This window comes from Bactrocera latifrons, unplaced genomic scaffold (genome assembly GCF_001853355.1).
Source record: "Bactrocera latifrons isolate USDA-ARS-PBARC rearing strain unplaced genomic scaffold, ASM185335v1 scaffold_107, whole genome shotgun sequence".
NCBI lineage: Eukaryota > Metazoa > Arthropoda > Insecta > Diptera > Tephritidae > Bactrocera > Bactrocera latifrons.
The window spans coordinates 606,812-633,992 of NW_017534486.1; the positions used below are offsets into that span (position 1 = coordinate 606,812).

The 27,181-nt window shown below is 36.9% G+C and overlaps 3 protein-coding genes across 7 annotated transcripts in view; 2 read left to right on the forward strand and 1 right to left on the reverse strand.

Moving 5' to 3' along the window:
• The window catches only part of LOC108970636 (fatty-acid amide hydrolase 2), a 46,138-nt gene extending 34,154 nt beyond the window's left edge, over positions 1 to 11,984 (forward strand). For 2 of the 3 annotated variants that reach the window (XM_018936133.1, XM_018936141.1), the window contains one exon: positions 9,055 to 10,501. In XM_018936133.1, the coding sequence (XP_018791678.1) occupies positions 9,055 to 10,455 (1,401 nt within the window). In that variant the 3' untranslated portion in view covers positions 10,456 to 10,501. Of the gene's footprint in view, positions 1 to 9,054 lie in introns of all 3 variants that reach the window. The other variant, XM_018936150.1, reaches the window with a different exon arrangement.
• A 9,379-nt stretch (positions 11,985 to 21,363) lies between these two features.
• On the forward strand, positions 21,364 to 23,614 carry LOC108970809 (DNA-directed RNA polymerase III subunit RPC3). Its single transcript, XM_018936441.1, has 7 exons — positions 21,364 to 21,629; positions 21,708 to 21,835; positions 21,898 to 22,390; positions 22,442 to 22,547; positions 22,609 to 22,958; positions 23,181 to 23,348; positions 23,419 to 23,614. The coding sequence occupies exons 1-7, from the start codon at positions 21,483 to 21,485 to the stop codon at positions 23,593 to 23,595; spliced, it is 1,569 nt and encodes a 522-aa protein (XP_018791986.1). The 5' UTR covers positions 21,364 to 21,482; the 3' UTR covers positions 23,596 to 23,614.
• Positions 23,615 to 23,638: 24 nt separating this feature from the next.
• LOC108970799 (esterase E4) overlaps positions 23,639 to 27,181 on the reverse strand; it is a 41,013-nt gene continuing 37,470 nt past the window's right edge. For all 3 annotated transcript variants that reach the window (XM_018936417.1, XM_018936408.1, XM_018936428.1), the window contains 6 exons: positions 27,010 to 27,171; positions 26,705 to 26,894; positions 26,115 to 26,652; positions 25,865 to 26,034; positions 25,515 to 25,795; positions 23,639 to 25,249 (listed from right to left, as the gene is read on the reverse strand). In XM_018936417.1, coding sequence (XP_018791962.1) covers positions 25,057 to 25,249; positions 25,515 to 25,795; positions 25,865 to 26,034; positions 26,115 to 26,652; positions 26,705 to 26,894; positions 27,010 to 27,171 — 1,534 coding nt within the window. In that variant the 3' untranslated portion in view covers positions 23,639 to 25,056. The remainder of the gene's footprint in view (positions 25,250 to 25,514; positions 25,796 to 25,864; positions 26,035 to 26,114; positions 26,653 to 26,704; positions 26,895 to 27,009; positions 27,172 to 27,181) is intronic.

Sequence of the window (27,181 nt, forward strand, 5' to 3'; positions counted from 1 at the left end):
TAATTTCGCAATTTTAATTGGACCAAAACAAAAGAGTTTAGTAAACGGACACATTTTAAATAATTATAATCGTGCATACAATTATGTGCAAATATATAAATTTTTAGAGGGGCTCTGTGCGTTTACCAGAAATATTTCCATATTTCTCGACATAAGACTGTCGTTATATTAATGCTATTCTAACAGGATAATTATTAATATCCAGTAAATAGATCAAAAACTTTTAATAAATATTGATTATCTTAGAATACCGACAGATTCAAGTTTTATGGCCCAATTGTTTGTGAATCAGCATTAATTTCTTCCAACTCTCTTTTTCATCCGAGCTTGTTATACAAGCTTTTGTTGAAACTTTCTCAGCTCATTGCAGATCTATTAAGTCTATAAATTTTAATACGAGATAATTCCTCTGAAGAGTAAATAAATTAAAGCCCCGATAATTTTGTTGTAAAATTGTTAGACCTCATATAATTTTACTCAAGTACTAATGTGATCATGCTCAGCACTCATAAGGCTTACTTCTCTATGGGTGCCGAGTGAACGCTTAATGCCGAACAGAACGGGTTGTGTAAATACGAAAAAGTTGCTCAAATGGGAAAATGCAGGACAAGAGCAATTTCAGCAGCTCCGTAACGAATATTTATACTCTTCCCTCCTATCTGCCTTACAGTTTATAGCGTTTCGGTCTTGACTCGGTATTCGGACGACTTTTATTGAGAATTAACTCGGTAAAATTCTGAAAGAGAATATGCAATTTCTAACTATCAAAGGAATCGACTTCTTATAACGTTTTTACAGAGTAAGTTTTCGTCCAGAATTTTCTACAAAGTAGAACATACATAGTATAAATGGCAAACAAACTTCTTACTTTGACAGCTGATTTGATAACTATTTGTTGTGTAAACTCTAAAAAAAAATACCCTGTACAAGTATGTAGTCAATGCAATTGTTGCGATTTATGAAATTCGTGGTTAGTTTTGCAATTCTTTTATGATTGTGTCGCAAAATTGGCGTTTCCATTAACTTAGCCAAGTTGTAAGCCGACAGGCAACAAATAACAATGCAATTGCATATCTGTTATACATACATATGTATATACTTTGTATACGTCTGCTTGCTTGTTGCTAAATAATTGGGTTGCTCTTCACGCTCAATGGTTTCGATTGTTTATGCGCGCGTGCGTCGTGCATTTGCTCATTCATTCAACGATGTATGAAATAAATTGACAGTCGGTAGATAAATGTGTGTATTGAAATAGCTACAGGGAATGTAAAAGACGTGCTCATAAGTATTATGTCTTTGGATATACATACATATTTATATATGTGTACTACCTATGCAAGCAATATACCCTAAACACCATATCCATATATCACACACTCTTGTATGGAAAGGCTTTGTGCCCGACGAGATATCTTCACGAAATTTAACATGGATTATTGCCGAGACTTACGTATGTATGTACAATTAATTGTTCAGGTCGGACTACCGTAGCATAAAGCTGCCATACAAACTGAGCGATTAAAATCTAATTATGTGCAGGGTATTATAGCTTCGGTTCAAATGAAGAAAACATTTTTTATTGCTTTGTTTGTAACACTAAGAAACAAAATTTACCTTGATTGTCCCTCTTCGCTTAGTCACAAACAATGTATGTGAGCGACAAGTGTATGTTATACTTAAGTACATATGTACATACGTATATGTATACACTTTAATATGTATATATGTATGTTATACTATATAATCTCGTAAACAATCCAAAATCATAATGGCAAAAACGCACAAATAATTTGCAGATTCGTCATTCTAGGTAAATATATACATAATATGTATACAATATACATATACTATATATAAAAACATAAAGGATTGCTCTGGTCGAGCCCAACTTGCTACCAAATATTCAAATAAAAATAAAAGCATGTCAGTTAAATTGGAAGTCAGTCTTGTTGCCAGACATTTTGACGCTGTTTACTTCACAGCATTTAGATACATACATATAGGGTGGCGCACAAATCGTGTTACAAAAACAAAAAGTAATTACTTTTTTTTTAAACAATGCACTATGTATATTTTTTTTAAAGCGATATTTGATCAGCCATCTAACCTAACCGAAATGACTTCCATGCTTAGCCATTCATTTGCGACACAAAATAGACACACAATAAGAACCGCCTAAAGGGTTGAATTTGGGATTGCATTAATTCTCTATTTAACTGCTTCAACTCAGTCAGTTTTCTGGGTTTCGCTTTACACACATCTTGCTTGACATAACCAAAAAAAAAAAAAAAAAAATTAGGTGCATTCAAGTCAGGAGGAAAGTGGAAAGTGAATGCTTCTTAATATTACCTAACGAACGAGCAGTTGGTCAGTTGTCTCCGAGCACCTGGAGAGTTAGGACAAACGCTTTTGCGTTGTTTCTGTGAGTGGTACAAGCCGAAAATATAGCGTTCGTTAGAGCAGAGGTACGCGATTGAATTCTGTGTGAAACTCGGTAAATAAATCAATCAAGCATGCTTACTCAGATGTTGCTTTCGCAAGAAGTGGTGTTTTTCGGAGGCACCAGGCCTTTTTGGAGGGCCGGGAAGAGGTCGCTGATGAATCAGCAAATCCAAAGTGAAAACGATGCTCATTGTCTTTATTGACTTCAAGGGCATTGTCCTCCATGAATTTGTTCCAAGGCCAAGTTTTATGTGGAAGTCCTCAAGAGATTTAAACGAAGGGTCAATCAGGTCCGACAAGACATAGCTCGAGTCGATTGGAAGTTGCACTACGACAACGATCGGGCTCACAGCGTCTTCCGCAGCCGCCCTGCAGCCTAGATGCGGCCGGACTTTTTTTCCTTGCTTTAAAAGCCCAATGAAAGGCAAGCATTTTGAGACGACAGAGGGGATCCAAGCAGCATGTTGCTTCGCTCTCAAGGCTATGCTTCCATGACGGAGCCTATTTTGAAAGTTTTTAAAGAACTCTAACGATTGGTTCAATAAATCTTTTTAAATCGACTTAGTCCGGACAAACCCTGTAGGCTTAAGTCATCATGAATTATCCATTGTAATGAACGTCCATTAACTGCAAGTTGCGCCGATAAGTTGCGAGTTGAAACTCTTGCATTTGCCTGAATTGACGATGCAACAGCCGAGGATATTTTTTAAACACGTACCTACGGATTTCGTTAATACGGTCTTTTTACGATACCTCCAGATTCGGCAAATATGTTTACTCATAATGGTCCATCTACACGGTAGAGTGCCGCAAAAATCCCGTCCGAATTTCCTTTGGAAGGAAATGACAAACTGCAAAGCATCGTACCGCTGCACTGTCCAAACCCTCTTTTCGGTATACCAAGAATTCATTTAAAAAATATAATAGTCTCCAAATAAAAAGAGTAATTACGTTGAGCCACCCTGTATATGTACATATATAAATGTATGCGTTTGCATTGTGTGTATGTATATTGGCAGTTATTGCGTTAGTGCCGTTGATGGACGACCTCCATTGGTATCAATATCGTACGCAAACAACAACAATAACGGGCAACAATTAGACAAACATGTGCACACATGAACTTTTGCACCAAGGCATTTATACAAATATGAAGCGCCGCCGCCGCCTCTATTGTCGCTGCTATTAGCCGCTCATCCATTTGGATTAGCCTTTAAGCTTGCCGTTTGCATTCACGCATTTGTCTACGATTATATTTGCTCTCGCTGCGGAGCTTGTAATTTCGATTGCGGTCGCTGCCCTACATAAGCGTTTGAGGTCGTTTCTTGCCAGCGCTGAAGGTAGTGAGCGAGTGATGCATCCGTCATTGGCATTCTCATTAATTACGATTACACATTTTGACATATGACATTTAAATACAGTTATACATGTGTATATTTATATATTATATTTTTTTATAATGGGTTTGAACATTTTATGTGTTGTGTCTGCCATTAACCTGCCAACATACTGGTTGTGTTCAAATCAACATATTTTTGTGGTTTTCGCAATAAGTTTTATGTATAAACGAAGCAGGCGATTTCCTTTTAATGTCTTCATTTGACTCAAAACCCCGGAGCGATTGAAGAGCCAGAAGACATACAGAGCTAAATCAGGCGATTACAGTGAATACGGCACAACATTGGTTGAAATTTTGGCGAAAAACTCACGAAGAATCAGTGCAGTATGCGACGGTGCATTATTGTGGTGCAAAAACCAAGAGTTGTCGGAACATAATTCCGCCCTATTTTACGAATAGCTTCGCACAAACCATGGATAACCCAAAAAGTATTCCTTGTTGACAGTTTGGCCGAAAGGATTTCGGAGTGCATCACATCTTGATAATAATAGTAATTGAAAAAAACCGTCTACATTACCTTTATTCTAGACCTTCGGGTCGCAAAGATAAATCCAGGACTCGTCGCCTGTAATAACATGTTTCATGATATGCTTGTAGTCGGAAAGCATTGTTTGACAGACGTTAAAGCAATACTGATTTTTGAAAAAAAATAATGATTTTGGAAACAATCGTGTTCTCACTTTTCTTAGCACCAAATTATCTTTCAAAATGTTTTTCACTGATTCTTACGATATTTCAAAGCCATCAGTAAGATCTCCGACCCTCTTGGAATGATTTACACTAATCAAACACACTTGCTCGCGACAAATAATTATCACCGAAGAAATTTAAAATTTTGATTGGAACTTCTTTAGTGAATAATTTCACTCATCGTAAAAATCGCCGAATGCACTTTATTTACTTCAGAAAGAGAATCATATATGATATATTGGGTAGTCGAAAAAGTATTTTCATAGTAATGAAGAAATTTGCTATATTTTGAAAGTTTTGTACAAAAAAGGGAAGAATGCCACAAAAGCCAGCAATGAAGTTTGTAAAGTTTATTGAGACGATGCTGTATCAGTTCTTGTAGCACAACAATGGTTCGCCCGCTTCCGTTCTGGAAGATGTTTGGGCACCACAAGAATTGTCTGTGAAAAATTTAATAGACCGGATTAACATCTGCGATTCTTTGCTGAAAGGAAATGAAATAGAACCATTTCTAAAGCGACTAGTGTCAGGAGACGAAAAGTGGATCAAATACGACAATAATGTGTAAAAAAGATCATGGTCCGGGCGTGGTGAAGCTCAACAAATGGTCGCAAAGCTAGGATTGACGCTTCGAGAGGTTATGTTGAGTGCTTGGTATGATTAGAAAGGAATCATACACTATGAGCTGCTCCAGCCTGGTCGAACAATTGATTCTACATTTTCATGTCGACAACTGATGAGATTGAAGCAAGCAATCGAAAAAAAACGGCCAGAATTGATCAACAGACACGGCTTCGTCTACCATCAGGATAACGCTAGACCACACACATATTTGATGACTTACCAAGGACTGAGAGAGCAGGGAAGTTTTAATGCATCCACCATATAGCCCTGACCTTGCCACAGTAGACTACCATTTGTTGCGGTTAATGTAGAACTCCCTTAGCAAGTAAAGTTGGATTCAAGAGAAATCAGAATTCCACTTGCAAGTCTGATCAATTCAAATAAATTTTTTTCACAATGATTCCTATTCGGTAGGTCTGCTTTGCCTCTAATGTACAAATACATAAACTTAAACTAAAAATAAGAGTTATTGTCGGCCAAGCACATCAAAAATATGTAAGAACCAATTACAGAAAAATATAAAGCATACAAGCATATATGTTGCTTTAATATAAAAACATACAAGCATACATTATCTAAATGTTGTCCGCGTGCAATATTCTAAATATTGCAAAGTTTTTAGACCGAAACCGTTAGCAAGCCTCCAAAAATTAGTCAAGCAGAAAATGAAGATTCTTCCTTAACGGGAAATAATGCGCATTAAATAAATAAAAATATGAAAGCTAATAAATATTGAATGGTGACCCAATAAGATCAAGCAATCTTACATGAATTCTCCTTTTCCTAATGATCTCACAGTGCATTGAAAGCCTCTTTGTGTTGAATGAGTCTAAAAACCTTATGTTCTACGTATGACGACTTCAATGTTCGAGAAAAGATAAAAAAAAAATCACCTTTACATAAAAGTGAACCCTAACAAAGAGTGATCCAAGTATACGTATTTTTTTCAATAGCCTTTTTTTGAAATATCATGCGTGAATCGGGTCAAGCTTTCTTGTGTATTGTTTGGCATTTCATCACGAAAAGACTTACGCATGAATAACGTTTACAAATCTTTCAACTTTATTACGAAAATGTATGCTCTGCAAAGAATGTGTTGCGCACGCCTCGCTCGACTTATGATCAAAATGATCGGTCTATTAAGTGTAATATTGAGACCGAGTATTAATTACTGCATAATTTTCGACCGAATACTCTACATCTAGCAAGCAGTGAAGAAAATATAGCAGCCATAGTAGAGAGTGTATACACAGACCGTTAGGAGTTGATTCGGTACCGTCGAGATTTTAAATTGACAGCTTGTGCAAGAACTGAAGCCGCTCGACCTTCATCGCTTCGCTCTACAGGCTCCGGAACTTTTCCGAAAGAAGATCCGACGTTTTCGAGTCAAATTTAGCAATGCTCAGCAATGAGACCCATTCCTGGCTGAATGGGTATGTAAACGAGTAAAATTGCCGCGTTTGGAACAAAAAGCAAACTGAAGAGGTTTAAGAGCTGCCATTCTCGAAATAGATCATAATATGTATATAACACAATTTTCATTTATTTAAAATCGAGCTAAGTACGGATTCTTTGAAAATTGTAAAACGCTGCTATAAATGATAAAAAAAATTGTAAAAAATTCAGCCTTTTTCTCCTCGCAAATCTCACCACGAAGATATGCATTGTGAATCCACTTATTAGCAATTCAATTTTTATTAGCGAAATTTCTTTATCACGTAAAAAATTCTACAAAACTCAAAGAAAAAAAAAGGGCAGCATCAATAAGTTCATCATCGTAAGTTCCGTTACGTGCGGTGCATTAGTGTGCCCGGATCCAAGAAAGCGTCGTTAGTAGGTTGTTAATGTCAGCTTTTAAAATAATTCGTAATGAAATGGAGAGTTAAACATAACAGTTAAAACTAACAACACATATTTAAATGCAAAGTTTTCTCTCACACGTAAATACACTGCCTTCCACCAGAAACATCAACCCAATCGGCGCTTGCAATTAAGTGACGTTTAAAAACTATTCGTATGTAGTCCATTCATACATGGGCGTACTCGTGGCTTTGCGGGCGAAGGTGCAGTTTTAAGCGGCGGCAGCAGAGACGCTTTGAGACAATGTGCGTTTTCACTGTCATTTAGTGGATATTATGCAAATTTATGCCAGTCAACCGCAAACAGTGCGACAGAATGTGAATTCCATTCAATTAAAGGCAGATTTAGATTGTGCGAATAAATTATTATATGTGCATTAGGGTGGCAGTTGTTTATTTAAAATTTTTTTTATTTATAATTTTGCTGAATTTTTTGATGAGAAGGATCTTTATAATAAAGCGCTTAATTATTAATAATTTTACGTCAAATATATGTATATTAAAAGATCATGTGAAATTTTCAAATCGATCGATCCAGCGATTTTAGAGCAATTTTCTTTACTGACACAAAAAACGCTCACTTATACGAAAACATTTTTAGGATCAACTTCGAATTTTTCGAGAGTATTCTGTAATGTATGTACATTCGATACAAAGGGTGATCCTTTTCGAGTTTCTCTATATTTTTAAAGAAAAAACACCGAAACATCAAATTTAAAGGGGAATGCTTATTATCATTCGAAAGAACATTCTTTGGCATTTATTTCCGGAAGATTATCTCTTCGCGGCTATGTCTCAGATGATTTATCAGTTGAGTCCAAAGCATTTCGACTCATAACTGGGAAATGACGCACTTGATGTTTTGTTCAGGATCTGAATCGAAGCAGGATTGTCTGCATAGACTTCAGACTTTACATATCCTCACAGGAAAATGTATAACCGACCCAAAACACGGAATTATCTGCTCACCGACGAGTTCTCTCATTACATCCTTTGATTGATGCGATATGTGGGAAGTGGCGCCGTTTTGTTGAAACCAAAGTTTCACGAGTTTCAATTACAGAAATCAGTTAGTCATTTATCATGGCGCGATAACTATCGCCATTGACGGTTACGTTCTCACCGGCATCATTTTTAAAGAAATTCGAACCGTTGATTTCACAGGCTTACAAACCACACCAAACCGTTGTTTTGGCTCTTCGTTCCAAATACGATAAGTTTGCTTGGTTACATACCCATTGAGCCGGATATGGGCCCCATCGCTGAACAAATGTGCCGAACTTGACGTGATCTATTCGGTCGAATATTGTCCAAGAATTAATGCTGGGTCTAAAGATGGGTGATGATGTCGTAGTACGCTGATTATATTGACCATAAGTTAAGCGAAATGTCCGAAACACATTCTTTTTTTTTTCATAATAAAGTTGAACGATTTGTAAAAGTTGCTCAGAAACACTGAACAAAAATAACATGACAGCTTGTCTCGACTCACGCGTGATCTGTCAGAAAAAAGGCTATTTAAAAAAGTATCTCAGCTTGGATCATCATCAGGAAAATGAAATAAATGGGTCTAAATCACCAGATCAGTTATAACATCAAGAGCTAATACACTGCAGTAATTTATAAGCTCCGAAATATAAAAATAACAAAACCGAAATTTTCGGAAAAAATGCCATCCATAAGCGATCAAAGCAAATAATGTATTGACATAGCTTCAAAACCAAATGTACATGTAGGCGCGGCCTAATGTGAACTTTAGGTAAACGAAAGTCTCAGCGATACATTACTCACTCATTGCGACGATCCGATCATACATATGTCTTGTTAGCTTGCGAATATCTCATACTTTCTTTCAATTGAACAAATGCTTGCTTTTACTGCTGATTTTTTTTTTTATTGTTTTGCATTTGCAACCGCAGATGTTGCCTTAAATTTAACTCGTTTATTAGTTTAACGACACAATACCCGTAAAGCTATCCATTTGTGCGCTAAAAATAAAGGCAATAAATTACATACTCATTTATTTCTCTTCCGCAGATCAAAAGCGAAGAGGTGGTCGAGGCGTACATCGAGCGGTGTAAGCAGGTGAATCCTTTGATTAATGCGATTGTGCAAGATCGCTTCGAAGAGGCGCTTGAGGAGGCACGTGAAACTGATCGCCTCATCGCGTCCGGTATCAACACCATCGAGGAGATGGAGGAGAATACACCATTGTTAGGCATACCCGTAACGGTAAAGGAGAGTATCGCCGTCAAGGGTTTGACCAATCAGGCGGGACGCGTTTTCAAAACACCACAGATTGCTAAATCGGATGCGCCTGTGGTGGAACAGATCAAACGTTGTGGTGGCATAATAATGTTGGTATCGAATACACCAGAGCTGTGCCTACTATGGGAGACCTACAACAATGTGACGGGACAAACGAAAAACCCTTACGATTTGAAGCGCACACCGGGTGGCTCTTCGGGTGGTGAGGCCGCTCTGTTGGCGAGTGGTGCTTCGTTGTTGGGACTGACCTCCGATATTGGTGGTTCATCACGCCTGCCCGCCATGTTCAGCGGCATATGGGGACACAAACCAACACCATACTCCGTTTCATTTAAGGGCCACCATCCGACCAGCGATTACCCGAAATGGGGTGATTTCTTCACAATTGCACCGATGACACGTTACGCTAAAGATCTACCATTATTGCTCAAATGCATGTTAGATCCTACCGGACCTAAGCTGACACTCGAACGTGAACTTAGTCCGCAGAGCATACGTTTCTTCTTCATGGATAACGATGGTCCATCGGGCATGATGCGTCCGTTGAGTCGCGATCTGCATGCCGCCATCAATCGTGTGGCCACCGATTTTAATGCGAAACGTGTAAATATCAGAAAAATGAAACTCTCCCTAGACATCTCACTATCCGCCATGCTGACCATGAAGAACATCGAAACCATCTATTACAAAACAGAAGAAGGCGAACGTCCGAAAACCGTGTGCACCGAAACTGTAAAATACTTCTTCGGCTGTTCGGATAGCATATTGCCATCGGTGATATTCGGACATTTGCAAAACTTCATGAAAATCATACCGAATTCACGCCACAAGCACTTGGCCACTATCATTGAGGCGCTCAAGACTGAATTCAAAGAGCTGCTCGGCAACGATGGCGTCTTTCTCTATCCAACATTTCCGAATACGGCGCATCAGCATTATCAAATCTACCACAAACTGTTGGAACCCATGTATATGGCGATATTTAATACGCTGGGCTTGCCCGTCACCAACTGTATGATCGGTTTGGATCGACGTAATCTGCCAATGGGTATACAGGTAGTGGCGAATCCGGGACAGGATCATCTCTGCTTGGCGGTGGCGCGCGAAATGGAGCGACGCTATGGTGGTTGGGTGCGTCCGCCTTCAGAGGAGTCAGCGAAGCGTGTATAAAGCAGCAGTGAGGAGCAAAATGCGACAAAGAGAGAGAGAGTGAGAGCGAGAGCGAGAGAGTTCATATATGTGTTAGGCGTAAGGTGCAAAGGATGTGCCTTCAAAGCTATGTCGGCAGTCCAAACTATTTTATTAAGTTCAAAGCGGTGCAGATATAAATTGGGTTGAACTGCTATGTACATATATGTATAAGAAGGAATGTAGCGATTGTGCCTTTATACACCATGGTGCCTCACTTGTGCTACACCTTTGCTCCGAGTTTGGTAAAGCTCTTGGACGTCAACTTTCTAAGCTTTGCGAAGCGACTGATGTTACGTTATAACAAAAATAATATTTTCATAATTTTATATACTAATATATATAGATTTAGCTAAATTTGTAAATTGGCATCACATTTTTGTAACTGTAATTTAATTTGCATTTGCATCACGAGTATTTATAGAACAAAAAACAAAACCTGCTTTTTTTCATAATATGAAACTTTTGTAAATTTTAAAAATATATTTAATGAGAATTTTTCGTTGTTTAGGATTTTTTGTTAATTATTGCTAATATTATTATTGTTTTATTAATCATTTGATTTGAAATTTTTATAGGCGTGAATTTGAGTACATACTGTGTGTGAATTAGGTCTAGCATAAAGAATCCATTATTTTTCAAATATATATTATTAATCTGTATTACGAGTTGTATAACTGCGATGAGGTTATGCAATAGAACGTTAGCAGGATAATATTTTATAATAAAAAAAAACATTCAGACAGTTTTGTGATTGCTTGCTTAAGTATTGTTAGAACGCTCCTCAAAGATGGTCATCAACAGATAAATAAATTACGGCAAAATTTATATTTTTTATCGATATAAGCGAAATCGCAAGCCAAGTGGCTGAGAATGCGTTTGGGGGCCTGATACTGCAGCATGTTATATCAAAGATACACAGAGCGAACTCTTTAAGGTCAATTGTTTGCTAACAAAACCAAGCGTTTTCCCTAAATCGGTTAATTCTAACTACGCTAAAAAAGTCCCTCAAACTATTGCAAAAATAATGGATTGCTCGTTTCTAGACCCAATATTCACAAAGACATGCACGAAACTCACCAATAATCTTAAAAACAAACACAAAAAAATATTAAAAATATTGCTAGCTTATATGCGAATAACTGTCATACATCACGCACACTATCATAACATATTTGATAATGTTTTTTATTATATTCAATGTTCATTTAAAAGAATATACAAATGTATCTTAATTAATTAAGCCAACAACAATCCAAAAAGATCCTATCATATACGATTATACATACATATATTATGATTATTGTAAAAAAAATATATATATAAATAATTGCTATACAAGTACTTGAATAAAAACATTATTATAGATTGTGTAGATACATATGTACATACATTTGTACGTATGCATGTATATACTAAATGTAAGCAAGCATGTGAGCTGAGTAATTGCATAACTAAATAACGACCAACGGATTTCGAATAAACAATCAGCGAAAATTTCGAACATACTAGACCGCACAATCTTTTCAATCTAATTACCCAGAAGCGGTCGGCCACACAAATTAAATAGCTGCGGTATATTAAATTTATAAATTTTGTATTTACTTTGTTTCAAGTTGTTTGTATTTTTTGCAGTTTCCTTTATTTCAGTGCTAGTGCTAAGAATGTTGTGTGTAATTGCTGTAAATTTTGCAATGCTTCAAAGCGAAAAGCGACAAAAAGAAGTTGACCTCCATGAACGAAAATGCGCGTGAAAACGTTCAAATCAACTGGTGCTGCATACATACATATAAACATGCATAAATGTATACATATGCACACACACACAGTACATACATATGTAAATGCATTACCTGAAAGCCGAAATTCGAGCAAACTTTATATGTGCCTATTGTAAATGTTCACACACGTACACACACACAAAGACAATACATATATTTGTATTTGCATAATTGCCTCTAATGTGTATAACTACGTGTTTATGTCGAGAAAAGTACCCGGCTATGTTTAACTGACGAATTTATGAGCCTTGCAAAATTACCGTTGAAATTCAAATTTATAGCTTGGTTTATATAATGGCTGTCGTTTACGATAATTTTGGCGATTGTAGAGCAAGTAAATTTTGCGTTTTTATTATTTTGAACTTTTGAAATTCAAAAAGTACATATATTGTGTTTATAAATATCTTTATGGATTCGATTTTTTTTATTTTCGAAAATATCAACCAAAGAATCTAGGCCCGTGCAGACCTCTTTGAAAATGGTAAAAAGTGACAAAATAATTATATTATATATAATATAAGTGGCTTCAACTTTAAGAACGCTAGGCCCAATTTATGGTCGTCATAATCCTCCTGTCAGATCAGTACAAAATGTTTCCAAATTGACGCAAGAACTGAAGTCGCTTGACCACCTAAATCGTCGTATGTTCGCGCCTTATCTTCAGCGATGAGGCTCATTTCTGTTTGAATGCCTTCATCAATAAGCAAAATATGCGTTACTGATCAGGCAACGACCCAGACGTACTCCATGAGTCACCATTGCATCTCGATAAAATTACGGGCTTTTGCCGATTCATGGGTCGGCGGCGTCATTGCGTCGTACTTCTTCCGTAATTATTAAGACCGGCACATTACTGTGAATGGGAATCGCTGCCGCTCAATGATAACCGAATATTTTGCCCCAAACGGAATGATGTGAACTTGGACAATATGTGGTTCCAAAAGGACGGCGCCTCAACCCACACACCGAATGTCACAATCAATTTATTGAAAACCAAATTTGGTAAACGTGTTATCTCAGGAAATGACCCAGTCAAATGGTCGCCTGAGTCGTGCGATTTGACGCCGTTAGACTATTTTCGGTAGAGATACGTCGATGGCCTATAGAACTTCGTACGAATATCGTACGTGAAATTGCAGCGGTGTCGGCCGATGTATGCTTGAAAGACGTCGAAAATTGTGTTCAGCGTCTGAACTTCTGCAAGCGAGCCCCTGGTAGTCATGCAAAAGAAATTGACTTTCATACATAATGCCAAGGAAATTACTTATACACAAATAAAAAATGTCGTTGATATCCCAAACCGTTTTTGTTTTCTTTAAGAAAGTTTTGTAGCGCTCTTATTGAAAACGCTGATATTAACCCGATTCAACGCATATGTAGTACATAGATATACTACTATCAGTAAAGGTTTCTCTCCGAATTTCAATTATAAATCTGACACATTAACCAATATTTTCGGTAAGACGTCAATTACAGGTACTGGGGTCAAATATCCGGTACCTAGGAGCTTGAACAATTTTTGTTAGATTTGGACAATTTTTGGCCATAAAGTGGCATACTCTGAAAGATGGCTTCTTTATGTGTATACTCGAAAGGAAAAAAATTACATGGAATTTAAAATTGTGCTAAATGAGAAGTAGGCGTGGCTGTAGTCCTATTTCGCCTATTTTCGCACTGCAACATAAAAATGGTAGATCAATATCACGTACGAAATTTGGCTGAAATAAAAAAGGAACGAATTTTTTTTTTTAATTATTCACTTCAAAAACTTCGAGACTCAATAAAAAACAATTACAGATATTTTCTTTAAAGATAAAATAATTCCGGGAATGGAAAGTAACAAATAGCAAAAGAACCATATTAGTTATTTAACCAGTACAGCAAATACGGAAGTCACCAAAAACGACGCAAAATTAAATTTTCGAAAGGACAAATGAATCTTGACGGAATGGACTGCCTTAAGGATATGCAAGATCGCCAATGTCATGTGCAAATCCTAGTTAGCCTAATGACAAGTCGCAACCTACTGACATCATATACGAACTGGATGGGCTTAAGTACCGACGATACGTGCAGATAATGTAGGGAAGTAGAAATAAGAAAAACACAGGAACGCCTCCAATGCTTCTATTCAGCCTTATCTAGAACTCGTCTTAAATATCTAGGCTTCTTAATGCACTTATATTTTGGTATTTGGCAAATGTTTTTTGTTCACTTATTTTTTTTTTTTTCAAAATATTCTCAACTAAGATCTGCAGACCTTTGCGTGTGTTTAAACCAATTCGTAGCACTTTTGCCACTTTCAGTGAGGTATCTCCAAAACATGCGCTCTGAACGCCTCAACCGCCTATTTAGGTGACCTATTAGTTTATTTTATTCTTATGGGAATAAGAAGAAGGCGTTGTGAAGAGAGATCCGTTAGTTTTCCTGATTTCTTGGAATACATCAAACAAACAAATGGTTGTATCTTCTTCTTCTTCTTAATTATTAATTAATGCTGGTTATAACTATTCACTGGGAGTGTTTTTTACGTGGCGGATCCCAAACCCAGCGCAAAACCCTATGTAGGGTGGTTGTATGCCAGTCAGAATTTATTGCTCTGTATTGTTCTAGAAGTAGGATTGCGACATGTTCACTTTTTCTAAAAAAAAAAAATAAAATACAAGCAACCGTTTGCTTGGAAATGCTTCCTGCACGAACAGCTTTTGTTGGATTCGGACTCATAGGTATGAATTCACGATTCACTTGTCATGTTGCTTTTTTTGAGCATTTGGCAAATCGTTTGAGGTCTAAAAGAAAAGAACTTTTCTACAATGAAATGCTAATGGAATATTGAATATGTGGTATTCTTTTCTATAGTTGTCTAAACCTCCTGATGTGGTTGCCATGACGATCTGGCAATGGCAGTTTGCGCACAGCATCTATGTATAGTTTCCACAACTATAACTGTTTTAGAACGACCTTTAAGAAATTTGTCTTGGAGTGAATAACGACCTCGACTAGAACCACAATACTATCAATAAACACTGGCCCTTGACGATTCTTCACCGCACAAACTTCATCGATGCACTGTTGGTGAGATAATCCACGTCGAATGTTATAAAAATTAGCGCACCATAATGATCTCAATCTAATTCCATTTTGTGGACGAGATGAATATTTTAAGTTACTAACAACAACACAAATAGCCCTCGTATGTCAAAACAAGCTGAGTATGTCTAATATCAAAAATGTCGAACTTTACGACGCAGTTGTAAACTGCCAGATGGTAACACTAAAGTCGCCAAATCCCGAAATATAAAAGGCAAAATATAATTACAGCAATGAATATTAAGTATTCTGGAAAGTGCGTGTTCCCATGAAGTAAGTAGTTTTACTAGTTTAAGTTGCTAGGCATTATTGTAGGAAAATAATTGTTTTCTTGGCCTCAAGCAATTAGACGAATTTCTCTCGATATTGGAATCAAGAATATATGAAAGGTGAAAACATTTTTAAAATTGAACAATGTTCGAGGTGTGCGACCCAATACTCCACAATGAATTGTATGTTAAGTGTAATTATAGTGCGCAAAAAGAATGCGTTGTTGAACTTTCTTAATTGGTTTTTGTTCAAGTTTGAACTTGATTGGTTGATGCTTTTGAATGTAGGCCAAAACAGATCAAAGGCGAACGAAAAATGTGCACTAATGTGCTAGTTAAATCTAATCTTCATAGGACACTTGTATACATTTTCCAGCTGACAGATAACTGTATGAAATAGCATTTCAAATTATACACGTTTTGGTATATTGAAAATATAAATATAAACGTACTTCGTGTTCTAATGAAATAATATTTTTGATAATGACAAAGTTGAACCCATAAAGAGGTTTTCATGTTCCGATCTCTGCACAAGCCAAATCAATCATTCATAACTGCTTTGCGAAATTCTTTTCAGTACCGAAGACTATTAAAATAATGTGTATCAAAACAAGAATGTTACGAAAGGAAATATCAAAAATCCACAAAACTTCTCTAGTTGGTGATAGAATGAAGTTGACTGAGATGGTTAACAATCTACAGACGTCAAAGCATCGTGTTGTGCAAATTGATCATAAATATTTCAAAGTACGGAAGCACTTTCGGTAGTGGTTGCTATCAGTGCGTAGAATTGAAAAAAAAATTCTTCAAATCACTCACTGAAAATAATTGAGTGTTTAATACATAAACGGCAAAAGGATCATTAATATCGATGTATGTTGGAATATTTCCTCCATAGCAATTATAATAAATAAAAGTCTACACTGCTCTTTATTTCAGAATTCGCTGGAAAATGCCGAGGTTGAGGTAAGCGTCTTTCTTGATATCGAAGGTGCTTTTGACAATGCGTCCCACACAAGGGTCAGCAAGGCACTGAAAAAAGTAAAGTACCGGCTCCAATATGCTGATGTATAGGGGATGTACTGCGTACTAGGATAGCTGAGACCACTGTGGGCAAGAGAAAAGTTTGTCTTAGTACTACGATGGCCGTCAACCCGTAAAAAAGCAATCGTCGTCACTTCCTTTTCACTAAGCGAAGATCTCTTCCGGGTTTGTGGCCCCTAATACTGGCTGGTAGGTAGCTGGAGGTGTCTAAAGAGGTCAAATTCTTAGGACTCACATTAGTCACGACCTTACGGTGGAATTAACACTGTCCAGAGCCAACAAGGCATTTATGATATATAGAGGCCTAGCCGGCAGATCCTGGGGCTACAAGCCAGGTATCATCAGGTGACTGTATAACATGATCGTAAGGCCTATTGTCATTTATGGAGCGGTTGCTTGGACATCAAAGGCTACACAGTCTTCGGTAGGTCTACAACTATCGAAGGTGCAAAGACTCGCCTGCCTCTGCGCTTCAGAGGTAATGCGCACTTACCCAACCGCAGCACTTGAAGTCAAGATGAAGCTCACACCGCAGCGTGAAAAAATTCAGTCTTCTTGACATATTCCATCTCCGCCACTGGGCATTGCAGGCTCGAGAAATATTTGTCTCAGTCTCTTGCCCAAACTTCGGTTTTACGACAAAAAACCGGAAACTCCAGAACATTTGATTCTAGGCTCTTTGATCCATTCACTTGGATAGGTATCATATCACCTCCATCGCGGTCCAAGAGGTCTTTCCTTAACTACGTCGACGACATAAGTCATTGCGCCGATCAGTCTTCGGACGCAACTAACTTCAAACATGCACTGAGCTCCATTCACAGTGCAGTCTTAAATACCTTCACCGACTTCATCTCAATTGGAAGCAAACCATCAGACATTGCAGACGACGAGCTCAAGTTACCGCGAGAATCGATAGTGACCCTTGCGCAGCTTTGTTCTGAACATTGCAGCCGGTTAAACTAGTACTTATCCAGAATCGACATCGACATACCAAATATATGTCCAGCATGCAACGAGTCCCCGCATAACTCTAACCACCCCTTTGCATGCACACATCTAACGCCCCTCTCGCTATGGTGCCACTCCGTAGAAACAGCATGTTCCCTAGGCCTACCGTTGCACGACTTCGATGACAACTTATCTGAACCTTACCACCCTAACGGGGAGATAGATAACCGTTCCAACAAATAACCACAAAAACAGAAATCTTATTTTTCGTTCTTATTTTAATTTTTAAAGACATGACCTTTCATTTAGCACCTTGACAGCGACATCGAAATACTATGTGAACGCATTGAAACATTTCTACGAGTAATTTATATGCAGAGCTTCAATTTGTCTTACCTAGAATTCGAAGAATACGTCGAGATATGTAATTATATACAAGTGTTTATACATACATACTAACATATGTACGTATGTATGTATGTGTTATGAAAAATGTTTTTCTTTCAGTCACGTTTTGAAACTTTTACTTCAAATTTCTACGTTATTATTGTACATACAAGTATATGTATATAAATATATTTCATTTACAGTCATATATACATACTTTGTTGGTATGTAGGCAGTAATTTCTTCATATGAAATTCACATCAGCAAGCATTTCATTTACACAACATCTTACGATCAAAAAACCAGTAACTTGATTTCCAAATTCTTAACAGGTATGTGGAGAGCAGAATGAGTACCAACATTAAGTAGATCCAAACTATACAAGTACAAATTTTTCAAAAAATCTTCAACTATGCTGAGCGTTTAGCAGTAAGTAAATAGAAACCGCCTACCTAAGCGTAAAAAATTTCGTTAACGCTCAGCGTTACATACCAAATCTCCAGTGATGGAACAAGACTTCAGCTCTGTGCTGCTCTATCTGCTCAAATTGCTCACGCTGGATGTGGAATTTCTTATAGTTACTGCCGTGTGCTCTCTGCAGCCTTCACCCACAAGCGCGCTGAAGCGGGTTTTCGGTGTAGAAGAGCGCTCGACGTGATTCGGCCACTGAAAAGGGTAGCATTCAGTGCGCACAATCTCCATTCGGTTGTGGAGCTTGCTTTTTGCCACACAAATGTTTCAGCTCAATAGCGTAAGTGACCAACGGTTTGCAGTTGCCAACCAACAAAACTATCTTTCACTTCATTTTCGGCAATCAAACGAGGCTAAGGCATTTTTACAAGTCTCCTCTTTTAGAGCGTGGCATTTATTATACTAAACTTATCTGAATTCTTGCTGGCATATACATACATACATACTTACTTACATATGTTTGTATATGTATAAGCATAATTAAAATAAATATTTGCTTCAAATACCGAGTGTAATTAAATTAATTGTTATTCTGCGCATTTGAGGTGGTAAATCAATTGCAATATTTACACACCGTGATCTCGCAGATATATTAAATATGAAAAGTGTGTCTAATACCGTGTTGAGTCAACCGAAAATAATTCATGGTGACTTTAACCCCGTAGGACGCGTACACGTGTTTAAGAGATTTGCCTAAGCTTTAACTGCAGACTAATTGCTATAATACCTTTGATTTTAATTGACATAAATATGAGCCTGAATAAGCTTAATTCAATTGCAATTAATCAATCAACATTCTTGGAATATAATTGAATAATTCTATTTTGCCATAGCGTAGCATATCTTGGCCACGTTGTAAAATATGCTTTTGCTGCTCACATTGCTTCGATAAAAGCTCGGATGGACAGCAATCTTTATGCATGAGCTCCAAAACGTTTTTAATTGGAATTTAGAGTGCATATACTTATATACAAATAGTATACATGTACATGCATACATATTAATTTACGAGTCTTATACTTATTTATTTGTTAAAACTTAGTTGTTGATTAAATATTATAATTTATACGCCCAGTTGTAAATTGATAATTGTTTTAATGTTTCGCTTAATAACCTTTTAGGAATGTTTGTAGGTAACATACATACATATTTATATTTTTACTATTTTGTTTCTAGTCTTGATAGTGGTTTTAAAATGATAATAAAAGCGGATAGATAGTGATAGATGTTTGTATATGTATATATGTATGTACTTGTATGTACGAACGCAGGAGCCTGAGCGACAGACACTAAGTCCATAAACACCACTTTGCTTGCACTCGGTCGGTCAGTCAAACTTAAACAAAACAGAGCCCATTTTTCCGGCTAAGGAATGTCAACTCGCAGCATTTCTCAAAATTGTGAAAAATATATTTTCTGCTTCGAAACGACAACAACCCTGTAATGCAACTACTTTAACATGATTAACATAGTATTTTCAGCCAAGCTTCATACTTATTAGTAAATGCAAGACTTCATTGAATTCGCAGATATTTTCTCTATTCCATTTAGGCTTTTCACAATCCTTTTATCCATCAATTTCATCAAAAATATGTGAATATCGCCCGCTTCACAGAAGCTCTGTATATATGTATGTATGCACATTATTTTGTAGTTTTGTATGGTTTCATATAACCGGTAATATCTCATTACGAAAAGTTGTGCCTTCAAATACATTTCTAATGAGAAAAACAGTCTTAAATATACATATGTATGTATATACTTAAAGGTATAAAATAAATTAATTACCCACTTCAAGGAAGTTGAAAATAGGCGCATCAGTTAGCTTCTTATTACATACATATGTATGTATACACAAATCATTGAAAAAGTATATAAAAATGTTTTAAAATAAAATAATCTTCACATTATTTTTAATACTGCCTTTGGAGCCTTAATAAGATGTCTTACACACCTAAGGTTCCTCGTCTTGAATATTTAATTCGCTTGCAACAATACTTATATTGGAATAATGATTATCGGTAATTAAGTTATAGCAAAAATACAATAGTCATTAGCTTTCCTACTCACCCAGTGGTAAACCACTCAGAAATCCTTGTATATTGCAATACTATGCTATATTACAATTATCCATGCAAGCACTGCTCTTTTCAATTTCTCACCGCTTTGCACTTCACATATTTTTTAAATAAATATTTCAAATACTAGTCCATTCGTTCACAATTTCACTTAACACAAAAATATTAAATAAGAATTGCAAATAATTCTTTACTTTTTCAATTATTAACCAAAAATCACTTTTTCTTACAAATTTGCATGACAAATTGAAATTATCTTCACGTTTGTCCATTTCTTCCTTTTTATTAATAAAAGGGCGCAATTTCTATTCCACCTGACGTCCTATACGCATTGCAATAACCCTGTACGAAAAATTGCTATTAGTAGTGAGAGCTTTCGATAAATATGTTCAATACGAAGAGTGACACTTTAGATATTCCCTGAGGAAACCTAAGGCTTCTAGAAAGATAATTTGGTAAATTTATTGATGTATAGACATTTCTTGTGCGTAAATAATTAATTTTTCTTTTAAAATATATTGTGTGCGGACTAAATACAAGTAATATCGGTTAATATCGATAAATAAAAGTTTATCAAAATGAATTGGTTGAACAACAAAACTCACTCTTTTTGTTGCTTTTCTTACAATTCGATGATTTAACAAAGTTATTTTAAGTAATTTAAAGAATTCCATGCAGTATTTATGCATATATTCTTCGTTGCTATATACGCAATTAGATAGGAATACCGTATACCGTAAAATGTATAACGTTTAAGCTAATCCCGTTTAATGTCAATTATAGCAGTGTGGCAACGCTCCACATCTAGTTAAACAGCTGACCAAGAGTGAATTATTTGTTGCTCACTATCTGTTAAACATAAGTAATAATTTTAAACAAATTGTTCAATAAATAGATATTTGTATTGAATGTGAAAACGTGTAACTGCTGCCACCGAAATGTCTATAGAATATGCCAATCTCTGTTCAGTGGTGGTGAAGCAAGTATTTGGCGAGACAGTGCAAATCGTTGCAGATTGTTTATTCTGTGCAGTCTCACGCACATTGCCGGCTATCTTAAAAACAACAAAACTATCACGTAAAGAGGTAAAGTATATTGTCGTTATAGCATGCAAATTAGATATTTGTTTTTCTTGAGTTATAGCATGTGTATTTAAATTTTAGGTATCCCTCGCATTGGCGGTGCTTATTAAATATCAACTGGTTGTGTTTATACCTTGCGAGTCAAACCCCTTCTTGGCGGAGTACTCGTTGAAGCGTGAAGAGATTTTTAACATACTACGTTATCCAGGGTATGTGTGACATATTGTTATTCTTTCCTTTATAAAACTTTATTATTTTCTTTCCTTCACAGTTATGTGCAATTGATTCATACCAAATATGGTGCAGTTGGTGCTGCCATTGCAGAGGAGCTACTGCATGGTGGTCCTCAAACCGCCACTAATGTGCTGCTCAAATGTATAGCTAGTTCAGAAGTCAAGGAAAAAGTCGACACGTATCGTGACAATTTCTTGACTATGGTAAGCGATAATTATTTAATACGTTTACCACAGCTGATAACTGGCGAAGAGGAAACTATACCGAAATTTCAAATTGATGCTTATCAATACTTTGTGCCACCAGATATAAATCTACATTTCATCGCACAAGTGCAAGCTGGCGAAACAAATGTGGAAAAAGCTGCTGATGCAGGTATTTTTTGGCATTTAAATTTCAGTCGTTTCCATCAAGATTTTCGGGATGCGGTAATGATCGGTGCGATAGAGAAAAAACTTGGTGCCAGCACTGGAGAATGCTTTAAATTTATACTTAAACAAATGTATGAGCGTACAGATCCCTGGCAAAAGGTGTGTATAAAATATCATGTACAAATCTTTATTTAATTTCTTATGTTATAGGAATGCTCGAATCCATTCACACTAGCTGAAATCAAGCAATTGATTGAAAAGAAATCCAACAACCTGGATTTGATTAAACATTTAGATCAGTACGTCACGCTTATAGGTGTGTAGTGTTTATTAAGTTATTATTACTATTTACAACATTTAATTGTATTATATACCAGCTGATGATCCCTTAAGCTTCATACGCAAGGTCGGCGATATGGGCGGTGGACAATATGTCGTAGATTTAAATCGGGCTTTCGAGGAATTAACGCTGGCTTGGTTTGGGCATGTAATTACCGAACGTTATGGCTCGAAGGCGTCCCGTATATTTCGCATTATTTACATGAAGAAATTCATCGAACAAGAAGATTTGCAAAAGGAAGCGATGATACCAGCGCGTGAGGCGAAATTACTGTCGTACTACCTATTTCAAGATCAATTTATACAAATAAAAACTATTAGAAAAGCGGGCGGTGGTGGTACGGGGCCTGCTAAAGCATTCTTCTTGTTCCACTTCAAGCCCAGACAGGTAATTATACCCTAAATATAATATATTAAGGAAACGTCGAACATCCCTTTAAATAAATATATAGATGATCATGGTGTCGAGCTGCGTCGATTTAAACACGTCGGTTTGTCTGTCCGTCTGTATATCGATGTGAAATTACGCACATGTCCTAAAACTTCTTTATTTGTGTTTATAGCTTTAGTTTTTCTCTACGACACATCTTTTAACTCTTTATTTTTCCAGAGCGTACGCATGGTTTTGAATGTTTGCTATAAAGCTTTATATAACACAATTGAGCGCTCCAATTTCGAAAAGTCCGAGCATAAACGCTTAATTGAGAAATCACAAAAGTTGGACAGCATTGTTGCAACGATGAAGGAGCGTGGTGAATCAGCCGAATATATTGATGAGGTATGTACTGTTATATAATAAGTATTAATTTATTTCTATACTAAATTTTTTGTATACTTTTTTTACGCAGATACTCGAAACTTTGACGCCGCCCGAGAGAGAGATACTGGAAAAGGTGAAATCTCGTCTCAAGACTCTCTCGAAAGCTGAAATAACTTTAGATAGCAGCATATTTCTATTACAAATGTATCTGTTTCACACGAAAGTGCCAACAACACTTTCAAATAAAGACAAGAAATTAATGTAAAAATACATGATTTTTATTTAAATTTATTTTTATGTATAAAACAGTGTATGTAATTTTTTTTTTAACAAAATTGGGACCTGTGAAAACTTAAAGTTTAAAGTGATAACTTAAAGCACTGCAGCAGCTGCAGAAATCTGACTATATACAAATGAAGGAGTTGTAAAAGTACAGTAACTCATGTATACATATATATGTATGCGTTTGTTCGTATAAACATAGACATAAATATTGTAAATGCACTCATCATATGAAATGTTGGAATGTTGTGTAATATTACTTATATGCTAAACTAAAAATATTAATGTTATTTTTAAACTAAAACTAAATTAAATTAAATTTTTTACGATGCAATGAATCGCAAATGAATGAGCTATTATAGTTAGATCGCTGAAATTGGTGACGACAGTGATGTGTTGCGTATTTATGGTAGAACTATCACGGACATTTAACTTAAGGGGCACACCGAGTGTGAATTAAAAAATTAATTTTCTTCATATTTCGTTCGGTTATCCCTTTAAACATTTGATATACCAAAACTTGAAAATGATATTTGCAGCACTTTTTGAGTAAAATGCTTCCAAACCTCAAAAAGATATATTTGAAATTAGTAGACAAAGTGATCAAAAAGATCACTATAAATATTTCTGTATGTTTTCTCTATACTATATACAATAATCTAACTAGTTTTTTGATCTCACCATATTTTGGGTCAATTTAAATTTTTTTTAAATTGCACAGTAATGAATCGTTACCAAGAAGAAAACCGCGAAAACTCTTAAAAATTATGTAAGTGATCAGTATGGTGAGCTAAGTCGATTCAACCATGCCCGTCTGTCTGTATATACGCGAAATAGTCCTCACTTTTCGGTATGCAACTTTGCACACGTTCATTTACACCCATTAAAGTCTTCATTTGTTAGAACCGTCGATATTGAACGATAATAGCATGCAACCTCAATGAGCATAATCCAGCGCTTGTATAGAAAACTTTTTCATTTAACACGATATTTTCCAAGACAACGGTTTAATCTCAGAAGAAATTGTTCAGATCGTATAGCTACAGCACACAGCGGCCAAACAAACTGTTGTTTTTTTGTTTTTTAAAGTTTCATTCACGAAGAAGGTCGGAAAGACTGCACCTGTATTTAGCACCGTTATCATGCGTAAGTCCAACTTTTTAAAAATATTTAAAAAAAAATGTTTACTGTGTTTTCTTATAATTTCTCTCAAATTTCAAAAAACAGCTGTTTTCAGGCTGTCACACTAAGGCGCCCCTTAAAACTTCAACTGTAGCGGACTTCTATTACTTTTGTATGTATGTACGGGTATGCTGTTTTTGTGACGTAATTATGTTATGGTTTATGGCATTATGAACGAAATGTTTTTTGTTTTTGTAAGAAATGCATGTATGTGTATAGCGGTGCACCGTTATTTATAAATATTAATGTGAATTTTGTGTGACTACATGGCAGCACCGTTAAAATGCTCATACATATAATCCCAAAATTGTTGTCGCTCGGACTCCGGATTACTGCGCATGTTCAGATTAACGGAAATATCTAAATAATTAATGTCTTCCATCACAGTCTGCGGATTTATGGGCGCCCAGCTGGTGGTCAGCATTGTGTCCTCCACATTTTGCGGCGTTGGATTGCTGAGTCGTGATTAAATAAAATAAAGTAAGTGTTAAATATATAAAACACACCTATCGGGTGATCCAAGTAGAGATACTTTTTGCACAAGCTTTTTTCAGACAGATTTAAAAGAGATAATCTTCAATAAATAAATGACAAAGAATGTTCTTACGATGGATTAAAAACATTCCCGACTAGATTTGAAGTTTCTGTGTTGTTTCTTTAAAAAAGTAGGGAACCTCGAAATGGGTCACCCTTTATTTGCATATTTCTACTAGCGCTTACCCATATTTGGCGAAATTGGTCCACATGCGCACCATGCGATTCTTCACGAGCACCTCGGTTGAGCGCGGATCTAGGCTCAAGTTGAAGAATCCGAATTTGAATAAGTAACCCATTTCGTCGCCATGACACACGCCCGGACGCGTCAGACCCAGCATGCGCTTATAGAGTCCCAGCGCGCCGTCGTACGAGAAACGGTACATATAAACAGGTGCGCTGCCGTATTTGGCGTGATTGCGCGCAGTCTTGCGTATGCCCTGCAGGAACATCAGATCCGTGAGGAGCTGTAAAACGCAAGATAATAGTTTTCAGTTCAATTGACGCATGGTTAAAGGAAAAGTTGTGTTACGCACAGCAATCATTTCGTCCACGGACTCAATGCCCACTTGCTTGTTGCCCAAATAGAACTGACGTATGTCGCGTGTGACGCGCTCACGATCGTCTGTAACATTCAGATCGCGTGGCACCATGCGCGCGAAATCATTCTCGATAATCTCCAGTAGTTTTGGATTTTTACGCAGTCCTATCAAAAACCAAAAAAAAAAAAGAAAAAAACTGAAGCATTTAGCTCATTTCACATGCTTTTTTGTTGTTTTTACTCACTTCGTATGAAAAGCATGGCTTCGTGTGTATTGTAACCCGTCATGTACGGCACATTGCTATGGAATTTGTGTTGTTGGTACATATCACTGGGATGTTGTGTCATGAAGGGTTCTTCATAGTATATTTCTCTACCATCTTTCGCATTCCAATAACCCTCGACCACTGGCACGAACGGCAAGCCGATATTGTTGCGTGAGTCCTCAACTGTAAGTGTTGTGGGCGCAGCCTCCACCAGTTTCATGGCGGGCACGCGTCGCAGAAATTCCAAAATTTCATCCGTATCATTGGCACCCACGTAACCTAGATTGGCGGCCAGGCGGAAAGCGCGTTCCGACGAGCTGTCGGCCATCGACCAGGGGTTCAGCGCTGAACCGCTTTGCGAGATCGCACGTTGGAACAGATCTTTGGCGAGTGGTGAGAGGAGCAACATTTGTACGGACGAGGCGCCAGCGGATTCACCGAAAATTGTGACTTGTTTTGGATCACCGCCGAAAGCGGCGATGTTATCGCGTACCCATTTCAAGGCAAGCACTTGATCCTGCAAAAAATTTTTTTAATCATTTTTCCAAAAATGTACCTTCCTTGCTTACCTTCAAACCTTGATTGCCCGGCGCATCGGGGCCTGCGGTTAAAAAGCCTAGTGGACCTAAGCGATAATTGAGAGTGACTAAGACAATATCCTCCGCAACCAAATAGTCGGGGCCATATAGGAAAGTGTTGCCCGAGCCAAAAGAGTAGCCGCCACCATGTAGCCACACCATAACGGGCCGCTGTAGTTCACTGCAGTGGAAAGTGGATGGAATTAAAAGCAAATATAGAACAGATGGCAAAAATGTAATATATAAAAATTATTTCATTGAAGAATGTGCTCAAGAGTCACACTTTTCCCACTCACTCATCCTCTCTGGGTAGTTGTGTGGTGAAAACATTGAGAAATAGACAATCCTCGTTGCCTTTGAATGTGTCCAGTATCATATTCTTGTGCGGACAGCTGTTGCCCTCACGCGACGCATCGCGCACACCTAACCAAGGCTTTTCAGGCGCTGCCGCACGGAACCTGAAATTAA

Excerpts from the sequence above, each read along its gene's own strand:
- LOC108970809 (XM_018936441.1), top strand. The coding sequence starts at position 21,483 with ATGTCTATAGAATATGCCAATCTCTGTTCAGTGGTGGTGAAGCAAGTA. Across the intron at positions 21,836-21,897 it reads AACATACTACGTTATCCAGG|TTATGTGCAATTGATTCATA; the intron begins GTATGTGTGACA and ends TTTCCTTCACAG. Across the intron at positions 23,349-23,418 it reads CAGCCGAATATATTGATGAG|ATACTCGAAACTTTGACGCC; the intron begins GTATGTACTGTT and ends TTTTTTACGCAG.